This window comes from Gallinula chloropus, assembly GCF_964237585.1.
Source record: "Gallinula chloropus genome assembly, chromosome: 3".
NCBI lineage: Eukaryota > Metazoa > Chordata > Aves > Gruiformes > Rallidae > Gallinula > Gallinula chloropus.
The window spans coordinates 60,534,638-60,560,274 of record NC_140087.1 but is presented as its reverse complement, the minus strand read 5'-3'; the positions used below and the strand labels follow the sequence as shown (position 1 = coordinate 60,560,274).

At 43.5% G+C, this 25,637-nt stretch overlaps 1 protein-coding gene across 1 annotated transcript in view; it reads right to left on the bottom strand.

Annotated features, from left to right (window-relative positions):
- Positions 1-2,080: 2,080 nt before the first annotated feature.
- The window catches only part of HHAT (hedgehog acyltransferase), a gene marked incomplete at both ends in the record, with an annotated part of 151,320 nt that continues 127,763 nt past the window's right edge, over positions 2,081-25,637 (bottom strand). Inside the window, one exon of the mRNA XM_084261094.1 lies at positions 2,081-2,172. Coding sequence (XP_084117220.1) covers positions 2,081-2,172 — 92 coding nt within the window. The remainder of the gene's footprint in view (positions 2,173-25,637) is intronic.

Sequence of the window (25,637 nt, the reverse complement as noted above, 5' to 3'; positions counted from 1 at the left end):
CAAGATCATTTCTGTATTGGAGTAGGAGCTTTTGCATGCATACAAATTGGGATCTAATCCCCTCATTTCACATAATAATGATAATCAATAAGACTGACCGACAGACTCATGACTCTTAGCTCCAATGCTAATTCCACTTTGTAATAAGAGTAATTTTGAGGCAGTTCTTGCCTACTCCAAAACAGAGGTCCATCTTGGATGCTCTTCATGAATTCAGAGGGTGAAAGCACCACCTCTTTGTGGCTGAGAGGATCCCCGCCATCATCCTAAACCAGTCAGGAGGGACATGTCTCTGGGCAGGCAGCATTCAAGGTAAGCCTTCTTGTTAACAGCCCATGGTATCTGTTAGACTTCCAGGGGGCGAACAGGGCATTCTTGGGGGTGTTTGTGACTCTTTGCCTAAACATAAAGAGCTGGAGATTCTGCTTTGAACCAGCAAGAGATGGGCTTCATCTCTAGATGGGTAGAGAGCTGAGGTCTTTGCCCTTATTTCTTCAGGAATAAATGAAGGGGGGAAAGAAGGCTGCCATAGTTCTCAGCAGCAGAAACACCAGAACTGCAGGCACCAAGCTGAAGCCTATCTATCTCAGGGGCTGAATTTCTTGTTACAGGGATGAGCTATATCAATCTTGGCTGAAGCTGCAGGAGTGATGGACAGGAGGATGCTAACTCTGCACAACCGGCTGAAATGGCCTCTTGGGCGGGGGGGGGGGGGGGGGGGGGCACAGAATGACTTTTGACAGGAGTCCTTCTGCTTTGGGTGCAGGAAGCTGCTTGTGGAAGAAGCCCTCTCCAGGATGGGTGGCCTTTGGCCAGGCCTAGAGGCAATGTCTAACTTTAGAAAGAATAAACGTCTTCTGGTTGCTCTTCAACATCAGCAGCTTGGGAGACAGCCCTCGTGCCAGATGTGATCAGGGTCTCCCCTTCCCATGGAAAACAGGATGTGCTGAAGCCCTCCCACAGCCCCTCCGCATGCAGGCAGGATCTTCCCAGCTCTGAGCAGCCCTGTCTTCTGGCAAAGGTGCTGCTATAATGGGTCTGGCTGTGGGCAAAGGACATGGAGCTCTGGCTTATTTGGTGCCACTGTATCAGACCATTCTGGGGTTTGTGTTTGGTTTTTTTTAAAGGTCTTAAAATGCTACTTCTCAGGTGTCTTCAGCATTGCAGGAGCTGGCCACCTGGCCACTAGATAATGAAGCAGGCTGAACAGATTCACTGCTCAGCCAGACTGGGGTTATCTCCTTTTGTAAAAGTAAAATACAACAGGGAGACTGAACGGTTCCCCTGAAGGTGGGATCTGCCCTGTAATAAAGGTAATATGATATGCTTCAGCTCTAACACAAGGCAGAGAGTACTTTGTGCTCATGGAGCTATAAGGTCCTATTTGATTAAGAAAAGCTGTTCCTTAAGAAAAGATGTGCCTCCCTACTCTCTAAATAAAGTATTAAAACCATTCCTAAGACTACCAAAAAAGGGTTTTGCTTTAAAGGCAAAATTTGAAATGAAGACATGGAAGAGGAAAAGCAGACTTTGCTACAGTAGGTAGGAAAGTAGCTTAAGGCTGAACTACTGCAGTCAGTGATGACAGCAAAAAGGTTCTAGCTTGTATCAGAAAGCAATCAAGAACAACTGATGAGCATCATGCCTCTCATGGAGTAATCTAAGTGCAGGGCACAGCCAGGACAGAGGCTGAGGGAGACTGGGCTGTTTGAATTCTGTAAGGTAGGGAACTCTTTTCTTCAATATCTCAAAATAGGCAGCAAAACATTGGAAGAAAGAAATATGATTTTCAACATATACAAGATACCTTTTGGGAGATGCATGCTTCCAATGTACATAATCACAGAGATGCTGTTTTATAAAAATAATAGAATTCAAAATGCTTCAGAGTTTCTCCCCAGCCACAGCCCATCAGCGTTCCCAGTTCGGTTCCTGCATTCACAATCCAGAATCCACTGCATGAGCTTCTGGTTTTAACACATTAACCAAATACTTGGGCCTGGAGCATCCTCCTGCAGACACAACATCCAGTGTAGAAGAGCCATCAACCCGTCTTAAAAGTCATTGTTCTGCGTCACTCCTAATCCACAGTGTGCGCTTGCTCCCACTCGATTCCGACGTGAGAATAGCAGTACAGGAACCCCAGGACAGTCAGTGTCGCCCATGGCCAGCCTATAAATAGAAAGACAGACAATCCTAGTCATAATAATTAATGACTGCTTCAAGTAGAAATACTCTTGGGATGACCGACTTAGGATGCTTCCAACAGATTTTATTAGCAATTCAGTCTCCTAAGCGAGTAGAGCCAACCCACAAAATTTGAAAGGGGAAATCTGGATTGTTTGAGCTTCTGGGACGCCTGAGCCTCTGCAGCCCCAGCCTCTTCAGGATCAGGTTTATCCCTGCTCTTCACTGCCAAAAGATACATGCCAAATTAAAGAGGTCTGCTTCAATCCTCTCCTTTGTGGTGGGTTTGTCTATCAGCAGATCTCAAAATGAACCCTGACACTTTAAGCACGTCCTAGGCGCAAAGGGATGCATAGCCACAGTGCTGTTATCAAAAATCAGGGTAAGTTCCATTATCTGGTCTGCTAGAAGAGTCTGAGGAAACCTCTGATTAGGGCTGCTTTGGATACCCTGCGGCTGGGTGTAAAATCAATGTAAACACAACTACATCCCCATAACAGCTACTGGGGTCAGAGCACCGTTGTGCCTGTGCAGAACAGCCAGTCACCTTCGCCTGGCGTGCTCTTGCTTGGTTATTTTTAACTAAAGAATCCCCTGACTCCTCCAACATATAAAACTTCTGCTGGGAAAATTATTTCATTATTATTTCAAATTCTTTTTTTTTTTTAAATCCACCATCTTTCCACTTGCACTTTTAACAGCTAAATCTATTGCTTTCCAGGTGAGTTGTGGATCACTTGAAAAATCCTCAGCTGTAGACTTTTCAATCAGGTAAGTGACGTTTCTTGATGCCTTACCTAGCACCTCTGCTCCTCCCCATCCTCATCCTCCTTTTAAAATCCATGAAATTTAAGAGCTTATAGGCTGAATGCCCCAGCATTATGCCCTAATGTTCTTCAGTGTGTTTTCTCTGTGGAAAGGGGACAGGGAGGAAGGTGTTTGAGGGAGTTTTGGTGGCTTTTGTTATTGCTGCTGTCGATGTAAGAGTTTTGGTTACGCAAATGACTTTTCCTGCACGCTGTCTCTGAACTACCAGCAGCTGCTTCTAAAAGAAGGGCTTCAGTGCTCCCTCTCGGGGAAAGCTCTGGTCTGAAGGAACGTGCTGGCAGGAATGAGATTCCCCACTGGCCTGGAGAAGGAATGGAGAGAAGATATAACCTCTCCAGGAAGGGCTCTTTCTAAAGGTATGTTTACAATGTATTTTGTCCTGGCTTCAAGCTGATTCCCAGTCTGGAGGCTGTTTAATTGTGCTAATGTCCAGCTGAGCCTTGTTTTGTGGTGAAATAGTCTTGCAACCTGAATGATTTTCATGGAGCCATTCACAAATATCAACCGCTTGTTCTCACAAGACCCTAAAGAAAAATTATACCTTTTGTTTAATTATTTGTTTCACAAAACAAAATTGCAGAGGTATTTCCAAAGGGAATTTTAACAATAAAATAGTCTCTTTTTTTTTTTTTCCAGTGAAATTAGGCTACTGTAGACTGGGCTTTGCCTTCAACTGCACGTGAAAGCCCAGCTGTGCTTTGTCGCTGATAAAACTGCAAGAGAAAGTACGTCAATAGATGTAATAAAAAATATCTCTTCTGGCAGCAATATTGTGGTGGCTGCTTTATACAGAGACAGAAAGTTAGAAAAGGGCTGAGTCTAGCAATGCCTTTTCTTAAAAAAGAAAAAAAAGTGGGAACTCTTGTAAATCTTGCTAGATATGTATTCTCACATTTTTAAATACCTCGAAGCTCTGGCCACAGAAGACAGTAGTCTTTAGTGTGACTTGCATGCTATCCCCAGCCAGTGTAGAAGAAATCTTGTCAGAATACATAGGCATGCACTGGGAAGCTTTCCTAGATGCCTTATATTTATAGTATGGTTCCTCTGTAGTGCCTGGGACCTGTGTTCCCAGGGCTTTCATGCCCCTATAACCAGGCTTGTGGTAATCCTCCTGGAATGCCGGGAGTCTCTCCTCTGCAGAAACAGGTGGCTGGGGTTGCATGCAGCAGGCCACCTCCTCCAGTCTAAGTAAGATGAAAAGGAAGGGGGAAGATAACATGGTGGTCCACTATGGTCAAGGGAAAATGGGAATCTTCTTTCATTTGATCTTGCTACAGCTATTTTAGGAGGAGCTGCGCAGATGCCAAAGCATCTCTTGCTGCATGGATGGGATAGCCAGGTCTGAGCAGGGCTGAGAGAGAGGGATGAGTTCACAGAAGCCTTGCTTAAAATTTCTCCTTGTAAACCCAGACAACCAAATGGTACCGATGGTCTTGGGTCCTGATTTCCATGGAACTCACTGGGTTTTTTTGTCCTGGGTCAGCAGTGTGAGGTAGGTTCTTCCCTCAGGCCTTTTGCTGACTCTCATTCTGCTCCTACCTTCAAACACTATTCAAGATGCTCATCCTTCTGGTGCATCCCCAGCTTTACGTTATCACCCTGAAACACTGCATCCTCCCCTCTGCTGTGCTGTTCTCCAAACTCTGCTTGGAAGGATATGTGCCTGTGTTCTAGATCAGTATCTCTCCAAAAAATCATATGTGTAGCATGCACTCTTAAAAACAACATTGGTCAAACCAAGTGCTGAACTGTTAGGAAATTAGTTAAGTTTGCCTATTCAAAAGCTTGTCACATACCACATTTAATCTTAAAATTTCTTGACTATCTTCAATAATTTGATTTTAGGCTTGAAGACCCAAGTTTCATGAGACAACTTGGAGTTTTATAATATTTTTTTTATTTGTGGAAAGATGAATTAAATTCATTAACATATGCTATTTGTAAATCCAAGAACAAATTCACATGCTTCTTTGCAGTTCCAGTGATAATCATGAGCTTTACCTGCAGGGGGTTTTTTTAAGAGAGCTGGACTTGCCTCGTGACCAAGGAACGCGGGTAAGAAACGTTAATGGCATCACGACCACGTTCTCTGCTTACACAGGTACGTTCCTCCACAAAACCCAAACTCCTTTGTCAAGAGGACTGGGAATTCTATAACAAGGTAGCAGCACTGCTTTCTCTGTCTGTGACGCAGCCTCTTCCCAAAGAAGTCTCCAGTCCCACCTGGGCAGGAGGCAATGCTGCTGCAGGCAGCTGGCCTGTTGTCCAACAGCCTTGCCGGTTTAGAACCACGTTTTGATAGGTTGTACACTCAGCTTTCGGCCTAATGTACAGGAGACTTGTTTTTATTACATGGTCAAAACAGGATTAACACAAACTAAGGCTGAGTGCACCCTCAGCGAATTTGCTGGTAACACCAAGCTGAGTGGTGTGGTTGATGGTTGACATGCCCAAGGGATGGGATGTGATGCCATCCAGAGGGACCTGGACAAGCCAGAGAAGGGGATCCATGTGAACCTCAGGAGGTTCAACAAGGCCAAGCACAAGGTCCTGCACGTGGGTTGGGGCAACCCTGGGTATTAATACAGGCTGTGAGACAAAGGCATTAAGAGCAGCCTTAAGGAGAAGGGCTTGGATGTACTGCTGGATGAACCATGTCCTGGGCTGCATCAAAAACAGTGTGACCAGCAGCTCGAGGAAGGTGATTCTGCCCCTCTGCTCTGCTCTTATGAGATCCCACCTGGAATGTTGTGTCCAGCTCTGGAGGCCCTAAGCACAGGAAAGACACAGATGTGTTGGAGCGAGTCCAGAAAACAACAAAAATCATGAGATGGCTGGAGCACCTCTCCTATGAGAGAGCTGGGCTTGTACAGCCTGAAGCAGAGAAGGCTCCAGGGACACCTTATTTGCAGCCTTCCAGGACTTAAAGGGGGCTTATAAGAAAGAAGGGTACAGACTTGATATCAGGGCCAGTTGCGATAGAACAAGGAGTAATGATTTCAAACTAAATAGGGTAGATCTACGCTAGGCAAAAGGAAATTTTTTACAATGAGATTAGTGAATCACTGGAACAGGGTGCCCAAAAAGGTGGTAGATGCCCCATCCCTGGAAACATGCAAGGCCAGGTTGGATGGGGCTCTGAGCAACCTGATCTAGTTGAAGATGTCCTCGCTCATTGCAGGAGGGGTTGGATTAGATGACCTTTAAAGGACCCTTTCAACTGAAACTGTTCTGTGATACTAACTGCAACAGGGACAGCTTTTGGAGTTGGTCTTTCCTCTGAACTTCCTACCTTATCTTCAAGAACACTTCTGGATAACTTGCAAACATCTAGAAAAGGTCATCTTTCTGGCACACTCTCTAGATTTTGAAGTGAGTGTGGTAAAACTAAGCACTCAGCTCAAAAGTAACAGTCTGGATCACAGCTCTCAAAAGTCTAGTTATGTCCTAATTACCTCAATTCAAATCACCTGAGCCAACATTTGGTCACCTGTCCATAAGGATGCTCTTTCAAATTTCCTAGTCTCCTACAATAACGAAAAAGAATCATACCTGCAATGTTTTGGACATACCCAGGTTTCACATTATTATCAAACACTAGGAAATGGCCCTTGGTGCCCTCCAGCCTGTGAGATGTAAGAGAAAGGGACTGTAGGTCCATTTTCCAAAACTGTCTTAGTAGCTCTGGGATCTTAATGCTATTTTCAGATATGACTTGTCCATGCAGTCCTCAGAAGTTGTCATGTGCAGAGTAGTTATTAAATCAATAGAAGTCAGGAAAAGTCATCTCTTTGAAAAGCTTGACTTCAGGAGTGTGCATCACCATCACTTTGATTTGGAAGTCTTGAAGTTGCCAGAAGACCTAGCACTCAGGAAAATTTACCCTTCAGTTCACATGTGACAAGAAGTCACGGAAGTAACTCCCCTGTAAAGTGGAATTAAGGAGACACAACTGTGGGGAGGAGGAGGAACAGGCAGAGGCACCAATTTGTCAAGCAGAATAAAAACCAAAAGCAAACCAGATTTGAACCCAAGCCCTCTCTTACCTACAATTACCAAACACCCTTGGCAGTAGAAATGCCACATTTTCAGGAAAAATAATACATTCAAACCCAGAGATCAGTTGAAAGAAACTTATTATCTAGACCAACGTTTGAAGCAGAGGACAAATGCTGGATATTGTTAATTTTAGGTCTGTTCACTCCCAGATGGACCCTTGCTGACCAACAGCACGGATTACAGACACAGTGCAGACACCCAACTACTCGTCTGGTGTTTGGAAAAGGAAACCCTATGTATTTTCAGCTGTGCACAGGTGGAACTGGGTGACTTCAAGGTACGTTAGAGGTGACCTAATGGGTTTGTACAAAACTGCTCAGGTCTTTCAGCTGCTTCGTGTGCACAGATGTGATGGGCACAGCCCTACTGAAAGCTGGGTCTGGGAAGTGCTGTGCGATGCAGTACGTGCTCTATTTGCACAGCTGAACAGAAACCCAACATCCACTGTACTGTCTTTTCACAGACACTGTTCTTCTTCCCACAGACCAAGCCCAGTGTTTCAGTGAAGGGAGAAACAGAAGACACAACACCTCTCTTTCTTCTGGAGTTCACTCCTCTTATGAAGGTATTAAAAGCAGAGTATGAAAGGAATTGTGATTTCCAATTCTTGGTTTAAAAAGTTATTTCTGAAGGATATTCTTGTACTTATTATGCACCCTTTCAAATTACAGCATTCATGTAATAGCAAATGACCCTTTACAGAGAGGAGTTTCCTACAAACTCATTAAAGCACCTTTAGATGCTAATTCCTCCCTACCCAACTCCCTCTACTCACTTATAACTAACTCAGGCAGGAAACTTGGTATTTTCAATTACCACAGATTGCTGGGCTCCCCCTTAGCAAGCTCTGGAGTGGTTCAGTGGCTGGCAGCTTCACCCTACATTCTTCTGTGTTACGGCTCATCCTAGGAACAAACTTTAGTGATGGGAAGATGCAAGCAGAGCTGGTAGGAGGCTGGGAAAAACTCTCACATATGTTGAGTTATACCCTCTCTGCGATGAAGTAAACATATTGCAGTGTCATGTAGGGCCCAAAAGCAAACAATAGTCATGTAAAATACTAAATGAAGCACATAATTCCCCTTTTCCATGGCTAGTAGCATATGTACTGTAGGTACAGCAATGTATTAGATTGGTAAAAAACCTTACTAATGTATCCAAATGACTCAGCCGTATCCTGTCCCAGTCACATCTGTCCCACCTCCGCTGCTCTGCTTGGGCTGACCATATTTCGCAGTGATCTAAACCTGATTTAAAAATCTCTTCCACAGTTTATCCCCCTACTGCTCTGCAAGGTCTATACCACCTAGAAAATTTGACTAGAAACGCCTTTTATCACCAGTCTGTATTTTCTTGAGCAGCGGAATTAAAGGATTTTTCTGCTGCCTGCAGCGAGTGCTGTACAAAAAGCTTTGTTCAGGGAAGGCGTCTTCCAATTATTTAGTTCTTCCTAATTTCCTGGTGCTGGTGATCAGTTTTTTTCTGGGTGGTTCATTGTGTTTTTTAAATAACCCACATTTAATGACAGGCCCTTAAAATAACAAGTGTGTGCATTACTTGCTGTAGCTGGTCCTCTTGAAATCCAGTGGAATATTTAATACTTGAAATCTTAGCCTAAAGGCTAATTAAGGCTTCCAGTTTCTGGGTTTAAAATGTAAAATGAAGAGTCTACTAATTTGTGTTATCCAAGTGCTTAAATTCAGCTGTGGTGCTTTTCTAAATTAATGGCTAACTTAGGCATTACTGGCTCTGAATAGCCTGTATGCTTGTGTAGGAGCTGTTACTAACAAGCATTTTGGTTTTGCATACTTCCAGTTCAGTCACTGATACATAAACCTCTGCTGCTAACAAACAGGCCTGGAAGAAAGAGCTGCTGCAGAGAATTTCACTTCCATTTAAGTGGCCTCCTGGCTGTTGCACAGGAGCACTCAAACCAGGGATATGAAATCACCTCCAGCTGTTCGTTCAGGATAACCGCAAGGGTGGAGAGGTGAGGCACAGAACACACAGGATAGGGAATTCAGTTGCAGAAGAATGCATACAGTAAGCAAAGCCCGAGCCATGGCAGGTTTTTTTGCTGCTACTTTCAGCCTCCACATTGCACCCATCACAAAAGATGGGCAATAAATTCTGCCAGCATACAGACAGCTCTAAATCCCCAGCTGGGCATCTCCAGCCACCCACCCCATGTCCATCGGCACACGGATTCACAGGGTTTGCATGTTCAGGATACCACCTCATCCCATTATTAGCTCCCAGCAAACAGCTCCTACATCTTTCCCCTCCATCCACCCCATGGGCTGGGAGCAGAGCAGCTCAGCCAAGGGGATCCCAACTGGAAGACTCCAGGCTAACCTTACTTAGTGCTGTAGATTTCCAGGCGTTGAAGATACTTAAGCTTCAAGTGAGGGTAAGATCCAACTATTCAGAAGTACTACTGTATAATAGGAAGTATTTAAAAGGAAAACCAGGGAAATGCTCTAAGGATAACTCTAAAGCTGTCCCATGCAGCATGTGGAAACAAGATTGGAGAGGGCCAAATCCTGAGCTGCCAGGTCTAGACCTGCGCCTCAGCTAGGTACACACTGGCAGCAACCTCAAAAGCTTCCTCTTCAGTAGAAATAAGTAGCTTCCAGCTAGTGACACTGACAAACTTATAACTTCTATAACTTCTAAGTCTACCTCTGTGAATTTTAAATTATACCATCCTGAAGAATGCTTACAGCTGTGGCTTTCCAAAGAGTACTTATCGCTTCTGAGAAAAACTGAAAATGGATAAAAACCAGCTCAAGACCATAATCTGCAATGCAGGATGACCACAACTCGCCCAGATTAGCACTACTGAGAGCAGAAAGCTGTAGTCTTTTAGTGCTTTCATAATGCAAACAGGTTTTATATAGCAGATAAAGGTCACAAAGTTGTGGCTTTTCTCTGCTCTTACTGTGTGTGGAACTATGCTTTACCACACCTAAAATTTTACTTTTATGCTTGATGGCATTGAATAAAGTTGTGTGCTGACAAGGACTTTCTTAAACTGCAGGAAATCAATTGAACCCATGTCAGGGCTAAGGATACTGAACGTACTTTTTTCCTTTTAATTGGGTAAATGGCAAATAAACAGCTTCATGGGCCTGTTTTGAGCTCTACCTATCCTGTAGCTTTTATAAAGCACCCCTCTACACAACTGTATGATGATGCCAAGACAATTTGCATTTCATTATGTACATGAAAGAAAAAAACCTTAGCTGAGCTATTTACCAATGCTGGCAAATGCTCCGTGGATGCAGGTATCCATCCAGGACGTGCCCGCCTGCCTGGATTCTGTTTTGTCTTTGGAGCCAGAACCTCGTTTAATGCTACCTAACCATGACATTAGCAGCTTTCCAGCTGCTCTACAACATCGTTCAGAAGCATTATTTCCCCTGTTTGTATTGCCTGATGTGAGCAAGAGGTTGCTGGTGACCTCACTCTGTATGTCTTGGGGGGGTTTTGTCACATTATCTCAACATAATTCTACCTTAAAGTATTTTCACTTATAAACATTGTATATGCACAAAAGAATCACAGCAGTTATGCCTTCCGCTTCATGTTTTAAAATAAAGCTTCACCCTCTACTAGTTTTTCCAGCAGAGCTAGTCAGTAAAAAAAGCCTGAGATTTTAGGCAGTAATTCTGGTCACATGTGTATCAAGTTGACTCTGGAGTAATTCAAGTAAAATCAAAAGAACCGTATTTGTGCTGCCGCTGAATTTGAATTAACAGTAGAGAAGACTGCTGAAAACTGCCTGGCACAATCTTTCTGCCACAACTGCTAACAGGAAAGCAAAGGAAAAGAAAACCAAACAGCTTTGGTCTGCAGATGAAGGAGGAGTGAATCTGTAACTAAGATGCAACTATCCTTCTCCTCCCAGGTCTTTAGTTGGGAGCTACACACAGCTAATGTGAAATCAAAGCCTACAAAGTATGAAATCTCAACGTTTGTTCAGTTATTTTTAGAACAGAGAAAAACGCTTTCAAAAGCGTTATGGTAAATAAAGATGCATCTTCACCTGGAAGCAAGGCAAGAGAGCCACCTCTTCAAAGTGCTATGCAAAGAAAACACTTCAGACAGAGTAAGGTATCTAGCTTGGCATACATAAGCACTATCCATATCATTAAATGTCTATTCATGTACTCCCAGCACAACCTCCCTAGATATGGTGTGAAGCGTTACGGAAAGATAACACTTGCAAAGATTTTAGGGCATTTTCAATCTGTAATTATTTACTGAGAGTATTATAAACACCAATCAAAACACCAGAGCCAGGAGCCTCCTTTCGCTACAGCTGCAAGATGAACCAGGAGAGTAAAGAGCTAAGTTCCCAGAAGAAGGTGAACATCCCAAAGGCAGAGCTGGGAACGCTGCTGCTGCTGCCTGGCAGGATCCCAAGGTGAGCCTCTGCCTCTTACTGAGCAGGGAGATACCCATGTTACAGACAGAGACAGACAGACAGACAGACATGCTGAGCAGCAGGGTGAATTACCTGATCCTGTACTAGAGCTTGAATTTCAAGATTTCTGCATCAGTCTAATTGGGGGTTTTGCATTTAGATTTGCATTTCAGCCTTTTTGCATATAGCAAAATTCCCTTGCCAGCCTTTTAGCGCTAGGGAGCTCTTGAGAAATTCAGGCTATGTACTCTCAAGAGCAGAGGATTTAAACCAGGGATCCAGACAGGTAGCATCAATCACCAGCAAGCAAACATTTGGGTAAAAAGGTGAAATACTATAATTTATTTCCCCAACCCGATTTCTGGCTAAGGTACCCTGAAATGGTCATGAATATAAGATCCTTAAATCACCATAAAATAATTAATTTTTAAGTGTGAGGGATGAATTATTCACTTTTTAATCTACAATTTTTCCTTGCCATCCTCTGAAACACTTCATGTTCCCAGACCACTGCAGCAATTCTGCAGAGCATTTTTATCCCTTCGTGGTGTTAAGAATAAAAAAAAAAAGCAGGGCAGAGTCACAGATTTAACAACTGTTTACAACCAGCCACGCTAGCAATAAACAAACCACAGCTTGTTATCACAGAGCTCTCCTACCTGAAATGCTCTGTGCAATGAGCATTATATTACCTGTTGGAGCTCACTGCAGTGAGATAAGAGCTGAGAGCACATGGGTAATTTACAGGAGCGCTGCACTCGGGGTAACTGCTGCATCGGTGTAAAGCAAGCACCGCAAGTGAGGATGCTGAACCAAGTTCTCACTTAACAGAAATCCAAACACCCTGAGGGATGGAAGTGCATAGATAAGGTAACCAGGAAATCTTGGAATCGCTTACCAAGCTGTAGCAATTGATTCAGGACTACAGCATTGTTAATGCTGCTGGTCTCAGGTTATACGAAGTTACTCCTCTTCTGCTTGTGTCTCCTTTTCACAGCCTCACCAAAGGGCAAAGAAAAGGGGGATGCAGAGTTAAGGCAGGCAGCCCTGGAAGGGCAGTGGTGCCTGAAGGCCGGGACCAGCCAACAGAAAATGTTGACAACAGTCAATCTCTATCTTGTGGTTACATCTAACAGGAAGTGGAATTGTTGCATGCAAGTTATCTGGAGAAAAAGGGCCACACAGGGTCACCCTCAGTTGACCAGGCTTTGGTAAGACAATTGTTTCATTTCTCACTTGCACAAGCTAACTTGACTCTGCTGCAGCCCATAGAACCCTGGCAACTAAATAGAAAACTTATCAGTAACATAGTTCAATTACAGATAATTTCTGGGTAAGATTAATTTCAACTGGGGGGTGGGAGAGTCTCTGTCCACCAAGACCATTTGAAACAAAGAAAAAAAATAACTTGAAATTATTTTAAAGTCTCAATATTTAATTGACTTCAATGACAAACTTGCTTGTACAGCCTCAGAAAACACATTTTGGATTTCAAGAGTGTATCTACTGAGTTTGAGGAGGAAACACCTTATTCCCTGCTGTCAGTGTGAAGTGGAAGTGTGCTCACTGCGACACAGAGCCCAGGGAGTACTTGAATACAGGCCTACATATGTGAGCCGTGCAAGGGTGGAGCTCATCCTACCCAAAGGCTAGCAAACCTTTTATCACCTACTGTGGAAAGCTTGGATTAGAAATACCAATGCAGCAACATCACAAACTTGCAGCGCTGCCAACTGCAGGGAGCTGGTGTCCTCAGACCCATGCTGCTTTCCTGGGATCTGGTCTCAGCCCAGTAAGCGGCCACCCAAGGGAAGGAAGTTTGATCAGCATAAATTACATACTGATGTGGTAACTGAGATCAAACTGAGGAGTCAGCCTGCACCCCTTCATCTGTACACCCATGCAATACTACTTTGCCTTGTAACTGGCCCAGAGGAGCGCGCATGGGAAGATTTAAATGTTGTTCCAATAGCTTAGCTGCTCTCCTCGCTTTCCTCTTTTAAGGAAGCTTCCTCAACAGATGCTGAATGGGGTCATTTCCAGTGTTCCTTTCAGGTACGATGGTTGCACCGGTGAAGCAAAGCATACACAGGAACAAGCCTGTGACTGCAAAAAGAGTGTTTAAAAAAGTAATACCCCCCCTCCCTTTTAAAAATATCTTTAGCACCATATTCCCTTTTCTAGAAGAAGAAAACCCCTCACAATCACCACCTCCTTTAGGCTACATCAAACTGTATCCAACTAAAACCATATTACTATGCCTTGCCAGAAAGGCAGTTCCTCTGTTTAAATTGTGTTATTTAACACAGAGCAGATTAGTGTGATGAGACACAGTCTTTCCACACACTTCCCTGGCCAGGAGCGTGATCTGATGGAGGGCTGTTACACCCTCTGTCCCACCTGTGCTCTGCTACTCGAGGTAACAAAAACAGCACTGCCAGACTGCTGATAGAGCTAATACACAAGTGTTGCTCAAAACCAACAGGAAAATACACCTCTCCAGAGGAAACTTATAACCCAGACATATACATCAACTGTGTAGCATTCAACTAGGTTCTTGTCTCCTTGCCCAGGCATGCAGTAAAGTGACACATCAGTGATTCACAGCCTTGATGGGTTTTGCTATGGATGTAGAGCAGGAGGAGATTAACTGAAGTCAGCTGTACAACCCCACAGTAAGCAACACAACCCAAGGCCTGCAGGCAGTGAGGAGCAGACGTGCTTGACTCCCTCACCAGAAGACGGGTGGACCCAACTTGGATCTCAGGGGCTCTCATTGCACTGATTATGTGTATACTGTATGCACACTGTGCCTGGTCATGACTTGGCTTCCCAATTCCACCTCATCCCTGTCTCATCACTGTCCCCTTGTCTGGCCCTGTCCGGCCCCTTGGCTGAGCCTGGTTGATGCCAGACTGTCCCTGCCCCTTGCTGCCCCATCCCAATGGAGCAGCCTCAATGGCAGAGACTAAACTTCATGGGATTTCTCATAGTGCTTATTTCACATCTCATGGGAGAGAAATATAATGAGAACTGGCTATGAAGCAGTCATTTCCATTTATAAATGGGATAGCACAAAAGAAGAAATGAGAACAAATTTCCATATGTACAGTCCCTGCTAAACAATCATCTCTGCAAACCCCTCCATAGCGTGCATAGTGCAAGCAGACTTCTTTTTGGGATCAGCCATACAACCAGAATAATTAATTAACCTAGGCACTATCACATCAGCTCAGAGGATTCAGTATAATAGAGCTGGATCTGATTTGTTTTACTTCAAAGATCAAGGTTCACGTGCAATGGTGTGGCCACACAGATTAGTCATATTAAACATAATTTGGTGCTAATTAATGAATGCCGCATCTCCAGCGGGCCCAGACCACAATCAAACATCTTTGTTTACAGTCCCTACCTGTAAAAGGCCCCCACTTTCTCACATTTCTATTATTAAACTACGACAGCAAGGTGGAAAAGTAGCCTGGCTGAGGAAGAGAGCACGGTGGCCTGGCACAGGCGAGGCCGGCACGGAAGCAGGACAGAGCGCCAGGCTTGCTGAGCAGTGCAAAGCCCGGCCAGCCAGCGCGTTGGTGCGGGACGGAGCCTGCGCTGGGAAGAGCGAGACACAAGGAACAGCTCTGCAGGTGATCGATCGAAGGTCCTGTTTCACCACTAGCACCAATCCTCCTGCACCATTATGGTCAAGGAATGACCCAGTGGTAACTGGGCTACACAGCTGAAATATGGAAATGGTGTATTTTAAAACCTGAGGTGAACAAACTATCTTCTTAACTTAGATGGGTGTGGCAAGGTGGCAGAAGGATCACTGCCATGGAAAGTAAGCTACCAAGAAAGGCAGCCACGGTATGGTTGGGGAGGCAGTAAAAATGTGAATGGGGTTAACCTGACTGGGAGCGGCTTCATTTCAGTTCGGATTGCCAAAGCTAGAGGTTGGCAGCCCTTGGTATGTTGGTGAAAGCATGCTGCCAAATGAAGCTGTCAAGCTGGCCACGATTTACACTGATTAGGTGGAGGAAATCCAAAAGAGTGCCTGTTTTCCAGTGGGGAGACAGGGAACATTTTTCTTCTGAGGGTAGTATAACTCCTGATGTTGACAAGATTAATGAGAAATTTTTTTGGCAATAATTAGGATACCTAATAGCAAGTTCAGGGGTTCATTTTCTTCCCCTCCTCTCTTTTTCAGTTACATCATCTAATAGTTGTACATGAATTATCACTAAAAAAACAGTGCCTCATGTTGAACTACATATTCTGGGTGAAAGGGAAAAGCTTCTCAAAAACTGATTCATGGTCACTGAATGCAGCTGGATTTTGTACAGGGAAGTGGATACTTAAAGAGAAAAGTATCCATTTATTTTATTGGTTCTTTACTGTGCTTGGAATTCTTAAATGCACAATCTGGTTGGCCAGCCACTGTGTATCACCTTACTTATTTCTTTTAAAAAAATACTCAGAATGGAGACTGGCACTCTGAGCACGGAATGTGGAAGTTCTATTTTTTGCATTAAATTTTCTGACATGAGTGTTAGCATCTTTCATGTCTGCTCACACTCTATGCATCATATGGACCAAGGCTGCTCAGATGACCCTCTATTTCCACTTTGAAGAATTATTTTGCACTGGGATTTGTCTCTGTGTTCAGTTTACTGCAGAACTGCAATATAACTATGGATGAAAGACGTTCCTCTGTCCTTTAGTATTTCAGTGAATACTGGACTCAAGTGAGGAGATCAGCTGCAGTCAAGGTTTGTCAGAACAAAGAAGCCTGATTAAATAAGAGAAATTTACCATTTGGCAGAATCCTTCAGCCAGTCATAAAAAGAAAAGTCAAACATGATACTTAATGTTCTGATCAGAAACTCTGTTAAAGTCTTTGACTTGCATCCTGGGTGACCTTTAAATTGCATCTGAATACATTTCAATTACCAAAGTAGGAAAATTACTCTGGCAGACAGACCAAGGTCGTTACCAATTTACTAACATCTTTACTTTCCCTTTTGCTGAAGCCCCTGTTCTATGACTTTAGAATAATAAATTAATTTTTATTCTTCAGAGAGTGATGTAGCATAATTTGTTTTAAATCCTAACCCAAACTGCAACAGATGTTGTAACTGTTGGCTGAAAGACTTGAGAGGCTATGGCTCCATTTTGATTTGCTACTGGGGGCCTCAAAACACAATAAAGAAAATTACAGGGAATGAGAGTAGTGGCAGAGTGACTCAAATGCACTGACAAAGACTGGAAAAACAAAGACCAAAGGGTTAAAGTGATCAAGCGCATCTTCAGTAAGAAGGAAGAAATGTCAGAGGTAGCCTGACAACTGAACTAGGGAAACAGTTACAGAGAAAAGATGTGAAGCACAGGTCAACCTTACACATTCGAAAAAACTAGCTCCTCACTGAAAAGGAAGGTGCAAAAGGCTTCCTCAACTCATTACTGCTGATCTAACAGTCCAGTTAGAAAATGGGCAAAGAATGGGCACTCTACGCTATGTTAGACAACAAATGGTCTTAATCAAGTATGTTATGAGGGAGTAAACCGTTCAAGTTCTCTTGTTAGTGTTTGTTTTTTAGAAAAGAAGATGGGACAAAAGATTCAGCAACAGTTTTGTTTTGGGTTTTTTTTTTCTCCTCCAAATCTTAGGTGGCTATTCATAGCCTTACAAGTAAAAGCAAACAAAGCTCCTACATCAACAAAAACCTTGCCTACTGCTCAGGAGTGTGCCTCAGCAGGGACACCAGCTAGCTCAACTCGCCTTGTGCCTTTGGTGGGGTACATGCACCCTGTAGGTGCAGAGCGGATACTGAAGGTCTCTTGGCAAAAGACACCCCCAAAAAATGATCTCCTTGTAAATTGTGGTTACTACCAACTAGGGTGGCCTTGACCCAGCAGAATTACAGCTGTAATCACTAATGTGGAAAAAATTTATTATCTTCCCTCTTGGAGACGTAAGTGGACTTACTCTCTTATCTCAATCAAGCTTAACAGAACATTAAATACAAGTGCTGTCAGTAGCCAAGTTCTTTAATGAAGGCAGCAGTACATAAAGCCGAACTGAATTATTAATGAAATTACTCCTGCAGAACCCACACGGCGGTAGAAATACCCTGTGAAAAGTTTTGCGTAAATGTTAACATTTTCTAACAAAATAACCACTGTCTTTGATTAACGGAGATCTAATCAAACTACACATGAATTCTGAATCATCTCTAAACTGTCACAGAATTAATTTGTGCCAACTCTTGAGATCTGTACAAATTTGGCAAAGTACTGTGTGTAATACAGGGTCCTGATGTAATTAACCGCAGGGACTAAAATAAAGTGTGTGTCCTTGGCTGGGCACAGCGCTGCCACGGTCTCAGCTGCAGGAGAATCCATGGGTCAGTACTCACCACAGTAACAGAGGTACAGGAAGGTTCCTGTAGGCAGGTCTTTACAGTTCCTTTACATACTACTCTGCCTGCACTGAAATAAAATCATAGATACTTTATGCAACACCACAAGCAGTGTGAAGAACTAGAAAGTGCAAAGCATAAGCAGGACAAAAAGCACCCCAGCACCCTCATTTTTTCACAATCACACCAAAGGCTCAGCACTTTAAGATGCAACATCTGAGATTGCAGTGAGTTTTCTTTGGGTTTGTTGGGGTTTTTTTTAACTTTCTCAGTGGACATGCTCACAGTAGCACCTGCATACGTGCTGTAGCAACTACTGCATTTCCTGGGGTAGTATTGGACCGATTCCCAAAGGGAAATGTGTTTGGGCCCAGGAATCTTCTGCTAAAGACTCATGCTGGGTCTGCCCCCGATGCTGGGCTCAGCGCTTTGCCTCCTTTGGGAGCAGCTCCATGGCTCACTTAGAGAGTCACTACATCAAACCCAGGATTTTCTGTATCCTTGTGACTTGAACAATCCACCATACCTGCATGGAAGAGAGAGGTCCCCTCCCTGCCCCACAGACTACATTTTGTTTGTATCCAGTAACTGCTTAAAGTAAATCAGACTTTACAGTATGGCCCTACTGGCAGAAGCTAAAGCAAATGCATCCTACAGATCCTTCCAGTTTGGCATTCCTGGGAGGCACGGAAGCCCCAGACCATGTGGAGGACATCTCACTGCTCCACTTTACCTGGGCCGTGAGCAGTAAAAGTGAGGGCAGATTCTCAGAGGAAGAGAAAATCCCACAAATAAAGACAAAAGCATCATAAGGGACCCCTAAGATATGCATGACAGACACATACACCAAGACAGAGAATCTTGGGAGGAAAAAAAGTGGGATGGGAGAGAAAATAAATCTCCTCCAGACTGTCAAAGCAGGTAAGTGCTGGCACTCCCTCCTCATTTCTCCTGTCCTCATCTCACAGCCTTTGATATGTTACTTAAAAAAGAAACAGGAGCCAGCTTCACCGAGAGACAGCTCAGCAATGCTTATTGCAATGTAAAGACGACACCTTTGTGCTACTGAGCGATCCTGACTTTTTAAACAAGGGCTTGACCTTTCTAAACCTGGCATAGGTCAAACAAGCTCAGACATGCCTCATTTGTGGCATTCTCTCCTATACACAATCCAGTGGATTTTTCATACCCCCCTATCAGTGAAGACGTCCGTCAGCTCAAGAAGCACAGAGAACTATGCAGTGAAAGGCTCTTCTACCTTCTAGTGTTTCTGCTTCATGATCACTTCTGGCTCTTCCTTCTGTGCTACTGAGCTCATTCACAGACCCCAGTGATCTTAGTGTCTAAGTGGGGCTGTGAAAAAACACATCACTGTGAGGAATGAACGCTGAGCTAGCAGTGACTGACAGCCAACACGAGAGCCAAGCTCTAGTCCCAGTTCTGTTATTCATTTGCGGCTTCTGCGCCTCTGCTTCCCTTTGCAAAGCAACTAGAATCACAATTATTTTTTTTTAAAGATTAGGTAAAAAATATAGTACAGGTCAACAAAAGAATATACCCGTCTACTGCCGTGTTCTACTGCTCAGAAGCCTGACAACCTACTGGAATCTGAAAGTTGGCCAAAGCAGGTTCAAATAACATTAGGAGAAGAAAACATGCACTATCTCTTCAGAAGTGGCCATTAAAAACAATGCAGGTTTATAATAGGTGTTCTGGGACATTCCTGAGACATTTTGTCCAGCAAAGCAACACAAGGTTTACAGCAATAAAGACAGGTGCTGGTTTTTTTTTTGTTTTGTTTTTTAACCATAGAATGGCATCATGATGCAAAATTTGCCTTTTATCAAACAGGTTATCTGGTAGAGCAATGTGCATAAAGCTCCATGACTGTGCCACCATCCGCCAACACCAGGCTCACTGGAAGGGATGCCTTAGGAACAACAAAATGATCTTGCTGCTACTATAAGAGGCCTTCAACCCTGGCTGCTGTGATGGGGCTTGAGCTTTTACTGTTCAGCATAAAGCAGCAAGATGATATCAAATGCCCTAGCAAAGCTGTACATCCCTTACAACTAAACTGTACACATCAGGTAGCACTATCATAAGATTCAATCCCTGTTCTACATAATTTTGCCGGTAGAAGGTACAAGAGTACTCCTGCCATTGTGTGCTGTTTCAATCCAGGAAGAGTTTTACTGAACTGATAGACAGTCCAGAGTTACATGAGATGTCCTGCTGGTACGGCCTGTGGGTATTACCATACTCGCCAAGGTGCCCTCCTGCATGGGCACGGCCCCAGGCATGTGAACTGAGAATACAGAACCAAGCACCAGCTGGACAGAAATCCCTCTCTGAAAAGCCGTTCTCCAAAGAAATTCGAGACTAACTCCAGATATTCTTTATGAAGTCATTAGTCTTTGAGAAATTCAGCATCTTGAAGGTACTCTGCATCCCTCAGGGCTAACCTCTCCTAAACACAGTGGACCAGATCTCAATTACTGTGGCTCTCTCTCTAACTAGAGTTAGCCTCTGTCCCTTACACCAAGAGGGAGCCATTAGTAATTTTCCCCCAGGAAGCACAGTCAAGTATAAAACAGCTTTTGGCTCCTCTTCTTTTGGTTTTGTTTTGCAGTGTGACACAGAATAAAAGGCGCGGGGCATTGAACTGTTTATGTGATAAAAGGCAGCTCAATAGTTGAAAACAGCTGTTTCCTGCAGAGAATTGATGTGACAAAAACTGGGACTCATTTTTGGAGTTGGGCAATAGATCTCCAGCCCAGTACAGAGCAGGAAGTGTATCAAACGCAGGCTGCATAAAATTCACCATGCAGCTTACCCCAAATTAGCTCTTTGTGAGATGGCCTCACCTCCTGGAGAACATTTCTTAAGAACAAAACCCTGATGGTGTTTTCTAAGGCTATGAAAGTTTATCTGAAGGAAACAAAGACTGACTATAGTAAAATAAAAGGTTTAACATATCTGGGATAAGCTCCTACTAAAATGCTTTTGACATAAAAAGGCTCAGATTGAAATATCACAATCTTTGTAGTTTCTGAGAAAAGAAGATATGGATATTTGTATCTGATGCTGACAAATTCATTAGGAATTTTGCCACCAGCCCCAATGGGACCAGGTTACCAGTGTGTAACCTCTTTGTTGCATGGAGGCTTCTAATCCCAGCATCTCAGGCAGAATTTAGAAGCACTCAATCAATAATTTGGGGGACTGACTTGAAATCATTTACAAAACAGAAGGTAACACTTGTACCTGCTCTGAACCTGTTCATTTCACTTGAACAACCCTAGCGATACTTCCTCTATCTATCAATCTTTCCGCTACTTATTCACCTGCATGATCATTCCAGGCATGGAAACTGTCCCATCTCTGCATCCTCTGTTCTTCTCCCAAACCTGTTAAGCTCTGCTACATGCTTTCTTGTATGGGGAGAAGGCTGCAGGGCTGCAGAGCCCTGCAGCAGTCTGAATACAAGTACCACAGGGTTTAACAAGTGCCTGCATGCGAATACTAGGGTGCAAAAGAATTCCCATCTGGGACTGATAAACAGAAGAAAGCAGAAAGAAGTCGTCCAAGTAAAATAACAAGCTGTAAAAGGAGCAAGTTTGGGCTGGGATAGGAACAACTAGAGGTGGAACTGTCTATAGAGCAGCTACTACAAAAGGCACAACTGCCTGGAAAGCAGGACTACGCAGCAAAGTCGTCACGTGAACATCAATGCGAAAGATTGGCGCCAAATCAGAGCGGGGAGAGCAGAAGGGTAAATGCTGCTTTCCATGTTGTGCAGACAGAAGTCCGCTATGCTGACTCAGAGCTATGCAATAAATCCATATATGTTTGAGACTTACGCTTATGGCTGATAAAGGTGCATTTATGAAGCTGCCTATGGTAGGCTCAAACACCATGCAACCCAACCTAGAATCAGATGAGTCTCCAAGCCAGATGCTACTTTTGGAGTCCTTTGCATCCACTTCCAAACCAAGTCACAGAAAAGTTTGCATCTGTCAAAATGTGGGCACAGCACACTCGCACTGTAGGAAAATTTCCAAGAATGGACAACGCTCCTGGTCGGGCTTTTTCTGCTGCTGAGCTAATTTTTTCATCAGCCAGCCACTGAGATAATGCCAGGCTCTTTCCTGGATGGTAACAACCAGCTCAGAGACACAAAGCTCACACTTCTCTATCAACATACAGCTATCGTGTACAACCTGGTTGTATAAGCTTCAGCCCCACATCTGGAGACATCGAAGTGTTTTAGCTGAGTTGGGTCTTCTTAGAATTGGCCCGAGGTACAGTAGAAATAAAATCTCAAAAAATCCTCCAAAAAGCAAATAAAGAATTAATGGGTTTCTAGCGAGAAATCTGAGGTGCTTCTTAACCCTGTTTGTAATATATCAATTTCTTTCAGGATTAATACAATGCAGAAATGTTACTATTGGTCTTCAGAAAAAATCAAAACTATGCAGTCTTATTTTAGGGCAAGCAAGTGCTGAGGGTGCAGATATACAGAAATACTTGTTTGGATACATAAAGATATTATTTCAAATATACTCAGCCTCTCGTTTCTTATTCAGCACCTGTTTTCAACTAGTAGGTGGGAAAACTGCTCACTGTTATATTCCAGCTCACCCCACAGGAATAGATTTGAAAGCCACAGGGTTCCTCAAAGGCCTGGTAACTTTTTCATCCGTCTGCCTCAGGCTGCCCAAGCAGAACTCACTGACTCAGGGAGATGCGCTAGAAACCTCACCTCTTGACTTTGCTGGTCATTTAGGCATCAACTCACCTACACAAGGGGTTTTACCTTCCTGTTTTTTCTGGCATCTGAGGTACTTCAGATTTGGAAAATAAAAATAACAAAACGAATTCTCTGAAAGAAGCCTGTTTGGAATTTTCTTTATAGCTTGCATCAGTCATTGATTAGGGAACAGCAGTGGAGCACACTGGCCAGCTTTGAAAAACCAACCACACACACACTATCGTGAACCCAGCTTTTCCTTCTTTGTGTACACAAAACACACAGCTCAGCTAGAAACAGAGTGCCACAGATTCAATTCTCCAGTATGCTCTTGGAATTCCCATTAAGGTTTTCTTTTTGTTGTTTTCCCTGATCTTTCCAATCTTCTATCCACTTTAAAAGATTTCTGGAGGTGGCAAGAACAATCACCATCAGACCTTCCTAAATGAGCAGCTCCAGGTTTTTGCTGAACAAAGAAATACACCAACACACAGCCCTGGGAACTCAGACGGAACTAAGAGATGGCTTGTAGCAAAGAAAAAAGGGCTTTTGGAGAGAACATGAGGGTACAAAACAACCCCTACTCAAGATTCTTTCCCAATACTTAACATCACAATAATAACATAACAGTCAAAATGGAGATGTTATTTTCTATTCCTGAGAGCCAGTTTCTGTCAGTTTTATGACTTCAGGTACATGTTAGTTCAGCCCCCACCCTGGTTGGACTCACAGCCTTGTGCATGCGTGCTGGTGCAGAGCAAGGAAGAGGAGTTCTTCCAGTTCCAGGTTAGGAGGGGTTTTTTTTCCCTCACATGATTTTTAAATGGTAAGTCCAGCTTGCTCATCAGTCACACATGGCTGATAGACACCTTTCCAAAACCCTCTTTAATACTTAATTATGCATTTTCTAATTCCAAGCCAGGCCTGTGCAGCAGGAGGCCATGTGTGAAGATGATAAAACGGAAAGCTTAACAAAAAACAGCCTCTCCATGTCCACAAGAACTCTTAACCTGAAACACCCAAACCAACAATGTCTGGTGCTTCAATACAGCCCCAACATCAAAGTGCTTTACAGACCCCATGGACGCTGCAATAAAAGACTCGGCGAATGCAAAACGCTCCTCTGTCAGGATGACCCACGTCAGTAATTCCGGTTTAAATACACCACATCAGGAGACTTCCAACAGCCTCCCCGAGGGCTTACTCCTAATCTCACAGATTTCCCTGTAAAAGTCTCTCAGGCTCTGTACCTGATGGAGCAATTACGGTGTGCAAAGCTTAGCACCACGCACATTTAGGTGGAGTGTCCAGGCGGACAATGGACATGTCTGATACATGCAGCTCCTGGCAGACAGCAGCCACAGATGCTTACTGAAATTTTCCTCAGTGGTAGATATGAGGGGTTTTAGAAGAGGGAAGAGGAGTTGAATCACAAAATCACAAGGTTGGAAAAGACCTTTAAGATCATCAAGTGCAACCGTTTCCATCCTATGCTAAACCATATCCCTAAATACCTGATCTACTCTTTTTTTGAACACATCCAGGGAAGGTGACTCAACCCCCTCCCTGGGCAGCCTGTTCCAGACCCTGACAACTCTTTCAGTAAATTTTTTTTTTCTAATATCTGATCTGAACCTGCCCTGGCACAGCTTCATGCCATTTCCCCTTGTCCTATCTCCTGTCACTCGACTGAAGAGACCATCGCCCACCTCTCTACAACCTCCCTTTGGGTAGTTGTAGGAAGTGATAAGGTCTCCCCTCAGCCTCCTCTTCTCCAGACTAAACATCCCCAGATCCCTCAGCCGCTCCTCATAGGATTTTCCGTCCAGCCCCTTCACCAGCCTGGTTGCCCTTCTCTGGACTCGCTCGAGGACCTCAATGTCCTTCTTATGGTGAGCAGCACAGAACTGGACACAGTACTTGAGGTGTGGCCTCACCAGTGCTCAGTACAGGGGCACAATCACTTCCCTACAAGACCTTGAAGGCACAAGGTGTAATACAGCAGAAGACTTAGCACACCAGGAGACACAAAGGAGGAGCAGTTCAGCCTTGGGACTGGAGATGCCAATGGAGAAAAACTGGTGGACAGCAGCAATGGCTGGTGGTGCGGCACAGGGCAGGGTTAGACTCAGAGCTGGGGCACAGCTGGCAAAAGGAATGATGCAGCCCAACATTCAAAGCAAAGTTATTTTTAATAGTTGCATCCATGATTGGATGGAGATTAAGGAAGTGACTTCAAATGAATTTTCAGCATGTAAATTACATTTTAATGCATTTTGCTTTTTAAATAAACTCGTTTAACATTTAATAAGAACCAATGACGACTTTCCTGAATAACTGATTTTTTTGGTAATCTATTCAAATAAGTTAGATAAGAAATATTACATTACTGAATCACACTGTGAAATGTAGTAAGTTAAAAGGTGATGGGTTTATATGAATGTAGAAATGGAACAAATAAGACCTGTAGCTGTGGACGTCAATTCAAGTTCTATAAATAATGCAGCCAATAATACTGTGAGAGAAATATCTGAGTGAACCCTTGCCCCATTTTAACTACTTTTCTACCACAAATACAATTATTTTTTATTTTAAGCATCAAAATGAAAATTTCTATCCTAAATTATTTTTGACTTCAGGTTTCTTTAGGAGATATGCAGGAAGATTCTCTTTAGCTAAAAGTGAGAAACTCAATGTGAACCTAAAACCAGTATTCTTTGTCATCTTCTTCTCACCCACAAATAAAAAGTGGCAGAGTGTTAGAGCTCCCTGCTAAAGGTCTTTGTGTGGGTCAGACTTTCTGAAGGTCATAGATACCTAAAGGTACCAACAGGTTCTTTGGTGCTATTGAAACACCCCCCAAACACCAAGTCTCTGACTGTCATTACATTATTATTTAATTGGGAAGAAAACCATAAATTTCTGTACTGACCATCATAAATACATTTTTCCTTTTCTTATTATG